The sequence below is a fragment of the Bombina bombina genome, chromosome 3 (assembly GCF_027579735.1).
Source record: "Bombina bombina isolate aBomBom1 chromosome 3, aBomBom1.pri, whole genome shotgun sequence".
In the NCBI taxonomy this organism is placed as follows: Eukaryota; Metazoa; Chordata; class Amphibia; order Anura; family Bombinatoridae; genus Bombina; species Bombina bombina.
The window spans coordinates 712,125,177-712,135,941 of record NC_069501.1 but is presented as its reverse complement, the minus strand read 5'-3'; the positions used below and the strand labels follow the sequence as shown (position 1 = coordinate 712,135,941).

Sequence of the window (10,765 nt, the reverse complement as noted above, 5' to 3'; positions counted from 1 at the left end):
CAGATTGAAGGACCAGGGCACTGCTAGAGCATCTATCAGTACCGCCTGGGGATCCCGGGACCTGGACCCGTAACGAGGAAGTTTGGCATTCTGATGGGACGCCATCAGATCCAATTCTGGTGTGCCCCATAGCTGAGTCAGCTGGGCAAATACCTCCGGATGGAGTTCCCACTCCACCGGATGAAAAGTATGACGACTTAGGAAATCCGCCTCCCAGTTCTCTACCCCTGGGATATGGATTGCTGAGAGATGGCAAGAGTGATCCTCCGCCCATCGGATTATTTTGGTTACCTCCATCATCGCTAAAGAACTCCGTCTGACTGAAATCTGATGAATTTGGCCGCAGCTAGCTGAGGCCACGCCTGAAGCGCATTGAATATCGCTCTCAGTTCTAGAATGTTTATCGGGAGGAGAGTTTCTTCCCGAGACCATAAGCCCTGTGCTTTCAGGGAGTTCCAGACTGCACCCCAGCCTAGCAGGCTGGCATCTGTCGTTACAATGAGCCACTCTGGCCTGCGGAAACACATTCCCTGAGACAGGTGGTCCTGAGACAACCCACCAGAGAAGTGAGTCTCTCGTCGCCTGGTCCAGATGCAGTTGAGGAGATAAATCTGCATAATCTCCATTCCACTGTTTGAGCATGCATAGTTGCAGTGGTCTGAGGTGTAGGCGGGCAAAAGGAACTATGTCCATTGCCGCTACCATGAGACCGATTACCTCCATACACTGAGCCACTGATGGTCGAGGAATGGAATGAAGAGCTCGGCAAGTGGTTAAAAGTTTTGATTTTCTGACCTCCGTCAGAAATATTTTCATTTCTACCGAGTCTTTCAGAGTCCCTAGGAAGGAAACTCTTATGAGAGGGAAGAGAGAACTCTTTTTTATGTTCACCTTCCACCCGTGAGATCTCAGAAAAGCCAACACGATGTCCGTGTGAGACTTGGCTAGCTGGAAAGTCGACGCCTGAATTAAGATGTCGTCTAGATAAGGCACCACTGCTATGCCCCGCGGTCTTAGAACCGCCAAAAGGGACCCTAGCACCTTTGTGAAAATTCTGGGAGCCGTGGCTAACCCGAAGGGAAGGGCCACAAACTGGTAATGCCTGTCCAGAAAGGCGAATCTGAGGAATTGATGATCTCTGTGAATAGGGATGTGTAGATACGCATCTTTTAGGTCCACGGTAGTCATATATTGACCCTCCTGGATCAGAGGTAGAATAGTCTCTTGAATGATGGTACTCTGAGGAACTTGTTTAGAATTTTGAGATCCAAGATTGGTCTGAAAGTTCCCTCTTTTTTGGGAACCACAAACAGGTTTGAGTAAAACCCTAGCCCTTGTTCCGCTTTTGGAACTGGGCGGATCACTCCCATGGTATGTAGGTCTTCTACACAGCGTACGAACGCCGCTCTCTTTGTCTGGTTTGCAGACAATTGAGAAGTGTGAAACCTCCCCCTTGGGGAGAGTCTTTGAAGTCTAGAAGATATCCCTAGGACACAATTTCTAAAGCCCAGGAATCGTGGACATCTCTTGCCCAAGCCTGAGCGAAGAGAGAGAGTCTGCCCCCTACTAGATCCTGTCCCGGATCGGGGGCTACCCCTTCATACTGTCTTAGAGGCAGCTGCAGGCTTCTTGGCCTGTTTGCCCTTGTTCCAAGCCTGGTTAGGTCTCCAGACTGACTTGGATTGGGCAAAATTCCCCTCTTACTTTGCAGCAAGGGAAGCTGAAGCGGGACCACCCTTGAAATTCCGAAAGGAACGAAAATTATTTTGTTTGATCCTCAATTTATTTGTTTTATCCTGAGGGAGAGCATGGCCTTTCCCTCCAGTGATGTCTGAAATAATCTCTTTCAGTTCAGGCCCAAATAGGGTCTTTCCTTTGAAAGGGATGTTCAAAATTTTATATTTTGACGATACATCAGCAGACCAGGACTTAAGCCATAACGCCCTGCGTGCTAAAATGGCAAAACCTGAATTCTTTGCCGCTAACATAGCCAGTTGGAAAGCGGAATCTGTAATGAAAGAATTAGCCAACTTAAGAGCCTTAATTCTATCCATAATATCCTCTAATGGAGTCTCCATCTGAAGAGCCTCTTCTAGACCCTCGAACAGAAAGCAGCTGCAGTAGTTACAGGAACAATGCACACAATAGGTTGGAGAAGAAAACCTTGATGAACAAAAATTTTCTTCAGGAGACCCTCTAATTTTTTATCCATAGGATCTTTGAAAGCACAACTGTCTTTGATAGGTATAGTTGTACGCTTAGATAGAGTAGAAATAGCTCCCTCCACCTTAGGAACTGTCTGCCACGAGTCCCGCATGGTGTCAGATATGGGAAACATTTTCTTAAAAACAGGAGGGGGAGCAAACAGAATACCTGGTTTATCCTACTCCTTAGTAACAATATTCACAATCCTCTTATGGACTGGAAAAACATCAGTGTATACAGGAACCTCTAAGTATTTGTCCATTTTACACAATTTCTCTGGAACCACTATGGGGTCACAATCATCTAGAGTCGCTAATACCTCCCTGAGCAATAAGCGGAGGTGTTCAAGCTTAAATTTAAAGGCCGTCATGTCAGAATCTGTCTGAGGGAGCGTCTTTCCTGAATCAGAAATTTCTCCCTCAGATAACAAATCCGTTACCCCTACTTCAGAACATTGTGAGGGTATATCAGATACGGCTACTAAAGCGTCAGACTGCTCAGCTTTACTTAACCCAGAGCTGTCACGCTTTCCTTGTAAACCAGGCAGTTTAGAAAAAAACCTCTGTGAGGGTTTTATTCATAACTGTGGCCATGTCTTGTAAAGTAAATTAATTTGACGCATTAGAGGTACTTGGCGTCACTTGTGCGGGCGTTACTGGTTGTGACCCTTGCGGAGAGCTAGATGTCAAAAACTAATTTCCTTCTGTCTGAGAATCATCTATTGCTATATTTTTCATTGCTAAAATATGCTCTTTATAATTTATAGACATTTCAGTGCAAGTGGGACACATTCTAAGAGGGGGTTCCACAATGGCTTCTAAACACATTAAACAAGGATTTTCCTTAGTGTCAGACATGTTAAACAGGCTAGTAATGAAACAAGCAAGCTTGGAAAACACTTTATTCAAAGTAAATAATAAAAAGAAAAAAAACGGTACTGTGCCTTTAAGAGAAAAAAAGCTGCACAAACTCTGCAAAACAGTGTAAAAAAGCAGTAAACTCAACGAAATTTTTACAGTAGCATCATAAAGCCTTAGTAACTTTGCACAGCTATGCAAATAAACAATTAACCCCTTAATGTAAAAACCGGATTGACAAAACGTCAAAAACCGGTAAAAAACGTTCAGCACCTTGCCACAGCTCTGCTGTGGCGCCTACCTGCCCTATATGAACGATTTGTGGGGAAAAACTTCTTTACAGCCCTCAAACACAGCAGGACCCTCTGGAGAAGCAACTGGATGTCTCTGAGGAAAAGAAACTGCGCAACTGAGGCGCGAAAATAGGCCCCTCCCACCTCACTCAATGTCATGGGGCCTAAAAGAAACACAACAGAGTGTTTCCTAAACTAGCCATGTGGGTTAATAACCCTTTTTCCTTATCAGTGTCACCAGTAACTAATGAGCCCTTTGTGCAAGCTGGGATTCTTACTAAGTCTCTGAATACAGCTTACCCTTCCCTCATGGGGATATTGCCAGCCTTTTCTAGAATTAACACAGTCTGTCTAGAAAAAATTAGACTGAACATACCTCAAAGCAGTTTAGCCTGCAAACTCTTCCCCCAACAGAAGTTTTCCTGTACTCTTCAGTCCTTGTGAGGACAGCAGTGGATTTTAGTTACAAAGTGCTAAAATCATCATCCTCCCTGCAGAAATCTTCATCTCTTTTCTGCCAGAGAGTAAATACTACACACCGGTACCATTTAAAATAACATTTTTTTGCTTGAGAAATAAAAAAACATAATTTATGTAAGAACTTACCTGATAAATTCATTTCTTTCATATTAGCAAGAGTCCATGAGCTAGTGACGTATGGGATATACATTCCTACCAGGAGGGGCAAAGTTTCCCAAAGCTCAAAATGCCTATAAATACACCCCTCACCACACCCACAAATCAGTTTAACGTATAGCCAAGAAGTGGGGTTATAAGAAAAAAGTGCGAAAGCATAAAAAATAAGGAATTGGAATAATTGTGCTTTATATAAAAAAATCATAACCACCACAAAAAAGGGTGGGCCTCATGGACTCTTGCTAATATGAAAGAAATGAATTTATCAGGTAAGTTCTTACATAAATTATGTTTTCTTTCATGTAATTAGCAAGAGTCCATGAGCTAGTGACGTATGGGATAACGAATACCCAAGATGTGGATCTTCCACGCAAGAGTCACTAGAGAGGGAGGGATAAAATAAAGACAGCCAATTCCGCTGAAAATAATCCACACCCAAAATAAAGTTTAAATCTTATAATGAAAAAAACTGAAATTATAAGCAGAAGAATCAAACTGAAACAGCTGCCTGAAGTACTTTTCTACCAAAAACTGCTTCAGAAGAAAACACCTCAAAATAGTAGAATTTAGTAAAAGTATGCAAAGAAGACCAAGTTGCTGCTTTGCAAATCTGATCAACCGAAGCTTCATTCCTAAACGCCCAGGAAGTAGAAACTGACCTAGTAGAATGAGCTGTAATCCTTTGAGGCGGAGTTTTACCCGACTCGACATAAGCATAGTGAATCAAAGACTTTAACCAAGACGCCAAAGAAATGGCAGAGGCCTTCTGACCTTTCCTAGAACCGGAAAAGATAACAAATAGACTAGAAGTCTTTCGGAAATTTTTAGTAGCTTCAACATAATATTTCAAAGCTCTAACTACATCCAAAGAATGCAACGATCTTTCCTTAGAATTCTTAGGATTAGGACACAATGAAGGAACCACAATTTCTCTACTAATGTTGTTAGAATTCACAACCTTAGGTAAAAATTTAAAAGAAGTTCGCAACACCGCCTTATCCTGATGAAAAATCAGAAAAGGAGACTCACAAGAAAGAGCAGATAATTCAGAAACTCTTCTAGCAGAAGAGATGGCCAAAAGAAACAAAACTTTCCAAGAAAGTAATTTAATGTCCAGCGAATGCACAGGTTCAAACGGAGGAGCTTGAAGAGCCCCCAGAACCAAATTCAAACTCCAAGGAGGAGAAATTGACTTAATGACAGGTTTTATACGAACCAAAGCTTGTACAAAACAATGAATATCAGGAAGACTAGCAATCTTTCTGTGAAAAAGAACAGAAAGAACAGAGATTTGTCCTTTCAAGGAACTTGCAGACAAACCTTTATCCAAACCATCCTGAAGAAACTGTAAAATTCTAGGAATTCTAAAAGAATGTCTAGAAAAATGATGAGAAAAACACCAAGAAATGAAAATCTTCCAAACTCGATAATATATCTTCCTAGATACAGAGTTACGAGCCTGTAACATAGTATTAATCACAGAGTCAGAGAAACCTCTATGACTGAGAATCAAGCTTTCAATCTCCATACCTTCAAATTTAAGGATTTGAGATCCTGATGGAAAAAAGGACCTTGCGATAGAAGGTCTGGTCTTAACGGAAGAGTCCACGGTTGGCAAGAGGCCATCCGGACAAGATCTGCATACCAAAACCTGTGAGGCCATGCTGGAGCCACCAGCAGAACAAACGAGCACTCCTTTAGAATCTTGGAAATCACTCTTGGAAGAAGAACTAGAGGCGGAAAGATATAGGCAGGATGATACTTCCAAGGAAGTGACAATGCATCCACTGCCTCCGCCTGAGGATCCCTGGATCTGGACAGATACCTGGGAAGCTTCTTGTTTAGATGAGAAGCCATCAAATCTATTTCTGGAAGTCCCCACATTTGAACAATCTGAATAAATACCTCTGGGTGAAGAGACCATTCGCCCGGATGTAACGTTTGGCGACTGAGATAATCCGCTTCCCAATTGTCTATACCTGGGATATGAACCGCAGAAATTAGACCGGAGCTGGATTCCGCCCATACCAGTATTCGAGATACTTCTTTCATAGCCAGAGGACTGTGAGTCCCTCCTTGATGATTGACATTTGCCACGGTTGTGACATTGTCCGTCTGAAAACAAATGAACGACTCTCTCTTTAGAAGAGGCCATGACTGAAGAGCTCTGAAAATTGCACGGAGTTCCAAAATGTTGATTGGTAATCTCACCTCCTGAGATTCCCAAACCCCTTGTGCTGTCAGAGACCCCCAAACAGCTCCCCAACCTGTCAGACTTGCATCTGTTGAAATCACAGTCCAGGTCGGAAGAACAAAAGAAGCCCCCTGAACTAAACGATGGTGGTCTGTCCACCACGTCAGAGAGTGTCGTATAATCGGTTTTAAAGATATTAATTGAGATATCTTTGTATAATCCCTGCACCACTGGTTCAGCATACAGAGCTGAAGAGGTCGCATGTGAAAACGAGCAAAGGGGATCGCGTCCGATGCAGCAGTCATAAGACCTAGAATTTCCATGCATAAGGCTACCGAAGGGAATGATTGAGACTGAAGGTTTCGACAAGCTGAAACCAATTTTAGACGTCTCTTGTCTGTCAGAGACAGAGTCATGGACACTGAATCTATCTGGAAACCTAAAAAGGTTACCCTTGTCTGAGGAATCAATGAACTTTTTGGTAAATTGATCCTCCAACCATGTTCTCGAAGAAACAATACAAGTCGATCCGTATGAGATTCTGCTAAATGTGAAGACTGAGCAAGTACCAAGATATCGTCCAAATAAGGAAATACCACAATACCCTGTTCTCTGATTACAGACAGAAGGGCACCGAGAACCTTTGTAAAAATCCTTGGAGCTGTTGCTAGGCCAAACGGCAGAGCCACAAACTGGTAATGCTTGTCTAGGAAAGAGAATCTCAGAAACTGATAGTGATCTGGATGAATCGGAATATGCAGATATGCATCCTGTAAATCTATTGTGGACATATAATGCCCTTGCTGAACAAAAGGCAGAATAGTCCTTATAGTTACCATTTTGAATGTTGGTATCCTTACATAATGATTCAATATTTTTAAATCCAGAACTGGTCTGAAGGAATTCTCCTTCTTTGGTACAATGAAGAGATTTGAGTAACACCCCAGCCCCTGTTCCAAAACTGGAACTGGCATAATTACTCCAGCCAACGCTAGATCTGAAACACATTTCAGAAATGCTTGAGCCTTCACTGGATTTACTGGGACAAGGGAAAGAAAAAATCTTCTTGCAGGACTTAGCTTTGGTAGATCCAGCATCAGGCAGCGTTTTTCCAGAAGTATCTTCTGATTCAGGGTCAATCTGAGACATCTTGCAATATGTAATAGAAAAAACAACATATAAAGCAAAATTGATCAAATTCCTTAAATTACAGTTTCAGGAATGGGAAAAAATGCCAGTGAACAAGCCTCTAGCAACCAGAAGCAAATAAACAATGAGACTTAAATAATGTGGAGACAATAATGACGCCCCCAGGACACTCATCTACATGTAGTAGAAAGCCAAACCAGTACTGAAACGAGAATCAGTAGAGGTAATGGTATATATAAGAGTATATCGTCGATCTGAAAAGGGAGGTAAGAGATGAATCTCTATGACCGATAACAGAGAACCTATGAAATAGACCCCGTAGAAGGAGATCATTGAATTCAAATAGGCAATACTCTCTTCACATTCCTCTGACATTCACTGCACGCTGAGAGGAAAACCGGGCTCCAACCTGCTGCAGAGCGCATATCAACGTAGAATCTAGCACAAACTTACTTCACCACCTCCATGGGAGGCAAAGTTTGTAAAACTGATTTGTGGGTGTGGTGAGGGGTGTATTTATAGGCATTTTGAGGTTTGGGAAACTTTGCCCCTCCTGGTAGGAATGTATATCCTATACGTCACTAGCTCATGGACTCTTGCTAATTACATGAAAGAAACTAACATTTTTGTCACCACACTCACTTTACCCTTCCTAGCAGTTAAGCAGGCAAAGAGAATGACTGGGGGGCGGAACTAAGGGAGGAGCTATATAGACAGCTCTGCTGTGGGTGCTCTCTTTGCCACTTCCTGTTAGGAAGGAGAATAACCCACAAGTATGGATGAATCCGTGGACTCGATACATCTTACAAGAGAAAAGAAAATAATTATTTAGTATCACTGACGATGTCTTTGAAGTTCAAATGTAAGATCATAAAACAAAATAATAGATGTTGGACCATGAAAAAAAACTGTACCTGTTACTGGAAAGATACTGCCCAATCTTCTCCTGATTGTTCCAGAGCAACCGATGCAATGCAAGCACATTACCATCAGTAATAAAGGAAAGGCTGTGATTAACTGTGTCACTTGGAGGGCAATTGTTTGCTATGTCGAAGAAGAACCTAAAACAAAATCAACAGTACAAAAATGTATTACAGCCTCACACATTTAAATCGAGCTGTGTAATAAATAGGGAACAAAACACTGAGCTATAAAAAATATACAGCGAAAATTCAGAATACTCTTAGATAGGAAATTAAAGGGACAGTCAAGTCAAAAATAAACTTTCATGATTCAAATAGGGCATGTAATTTTAAACAACTTTCCAATTTACTTTTATCACCAATTTTGCTTTGTTCTCTTGGTATTTTTAGTTGAAAGCTAAACCTAGGAGGCTCATATGCTAATTTCTTAAACCTTGAAGGCCGCCTCTTATGTGAAAGCATTTTGACAGTTTTTCACCACTAGAGGGCGGTAGCTCAAGTGTGTCATATAGATAACATTGAGCTCACGCACATGAAGTTACCTAGGAGTAAGCACTGATGGGCTAAAATGCAAATCTGTCAAAAGAACTGAAATAATGGGGCAGTTTGCAGAGGCTTAGATACAAGGTAATCACAGAGATAAAAAGTGTATTATTATAACTATGTTGGTTATGCAAAACTGGGGAATGGGTAATAAAAGAATTATCTATCTTTCTAAAAAACAAAAATTCTGGTGTTGACTGTACCTTTAATAATCTCTCTCTACATTACTGAATGTTTAATTTGCAGCAAATACAAATAAAAAGTTAAAAAATGACATCTACCTATAAACAGCCAGTGTTCAAAAGAAAAAACAAATTATGTTTACCTGATAATTTCATTTCCATCGTTACGAGGAGAGTCCATGGCTTCATTCATACTTGTATATAAAATACAGATACTGGCCAACAGGAGAAGGCAAAGACACCCAAGCCCAAGGCTTAAATACCTCCCCCACTCCCCTTATCCCCCAGTCATTCTGCCAAGGGAACAAGGAACAGTAGAAGAAATATCGGGGTATAAAAGGTGCCAGAAGAAAAACAAAATAAATTTAGGTCCACCCAACAAAGAACTGGGTGGGAGCGGTGCCTCTTCTCGTAACGATGGAAATGAAATTATCAGGTAAGCATAATTTATGTTTTCCATCTAATACGAGGAGAGTCCACGGCTTCATTCATTACTTGTGGGAAACAAATATCCAAGCTCTAGAGGACACTGAATGAAAAATGGGAGGGTAACAAGGAGGCAGACCATATTCTGAGGGCACCACAGCCTGCAAAACCTTTCTTCCAAAAGCTGCTTTAGCCGAAGCAAAAACCTTGTAAACGTGTGTAAGGAGGACCAGGTAGCCGCCTTACAAATCAGCTCCATAGAGGCCTCATACTTAAAGGCCCAAGAAGAAGCCACAGCTCTAGTTAAGTGAGCCGTAATCCTCTGAGGAGGTTTATGTCCTGCTGTCTCATAAGTTAAACGAATCATGCTCCTCAGCAGAAAGGATAGGGAGGAAGAAGCAGCCTTCTGCCCCTTGCTCTTCCCCGAATTAACAAAAAAACAAAGCAGAAGCTTTTCTGAAATCCTTTGTAGCCTGAAGGAATTTCAAAGCTCGACCACATCCAAGTTATGAAGTAACCGTTCCTTCGAAGAAGGTTTAAGACACAAAGGAGGAACCACAATCTCCTGATTAATGTTGCGATCAGACACAACCTTAGGGTGAAATCCCAGTCCAGTGTGAAGGACAGCCTTATCTGCATGGAAAACCAAATAAGGGGGCTCACATTGCAAGGCCGCTAATTCAGACACTCTGCGTGCCGAAGCAATGGCCAGTAGAAAAAGGACCTTCCAAGACGGTCTTAATGTCAAGAGAATGCATAGGCTCGAACGGAGGCCCCTGCAAAACCAAATTCAAACTCCAAGGAGGAGCAGAATGTCTAAACACAAGCCTGATCCTGGACAGAGCCTGAACAAAAGACTGAATATCAGGGAACTCAGCGAGCTTCTTGTGTAACAGCACCGATAGAGCCGAAATCTGTCCAATTAAGTAACTTGCGGCAAGTCCCTTCTCCAGACCGTCCTGGAGGAAGAAAAGAATTCTGGATACTCTAACCTTATGCCAGGAATATCCATGAGATTCACTCCAGAGTAAGTAGGTCCTCCACACCTTATGATAGATGCGACGGGTAAGCGGCTTTCTGGCTTGAATTACAGTAACCCTGTCAGAAAAACCTCTTCTGGCTAAGACTAAGCGTTCAATCTCCATGCAGTCAGCCTCAGAGAATCTAAATGATGCACAAAGAGGCTCTGTACCAGCAGATTCCTGCGACAGGGCAACCTCCATGGAGGGGAGGATGACAGCCCCACTAGATCCGCAAACCACGTCCTCCGCGGCCATGATGAAGCTATCAGAATAGCTGACACTTGCTCCTGTTTGATGCGTGCCACTACACGAGGTAGAAGTGGTAACGGTGGAAA

At 42.2% G+C, this 10,765-nt stretch overlaps 1 protein-coding gene across 7 annotated transcripts in view; it reads right to left on the bottom strand.

Moving 5' to 3' along the window:
* The window catches only part of NF1 (neurofibromin 1), a 1,508,106-nt gene that overhangs the window by 495,635 nt on the left and 1,001,706 nt on the right, over window positions 1-10,765 (bottom strand). For all 7 annotated transcript variants that reach the window (XM_053707520.1, XM_053707522.1, XM_053707523.1 and 4 more), the window contains one exon: window positions 8,249-8,395. In XM_053707520.1, the coding sequence (XP_053563495.1) occupies window positions 8,249-8,395 (147 nt within the window). The remainder of the gene's footprint in view (window positions 1-8,248; window positions 8,396-10,765) is intronic.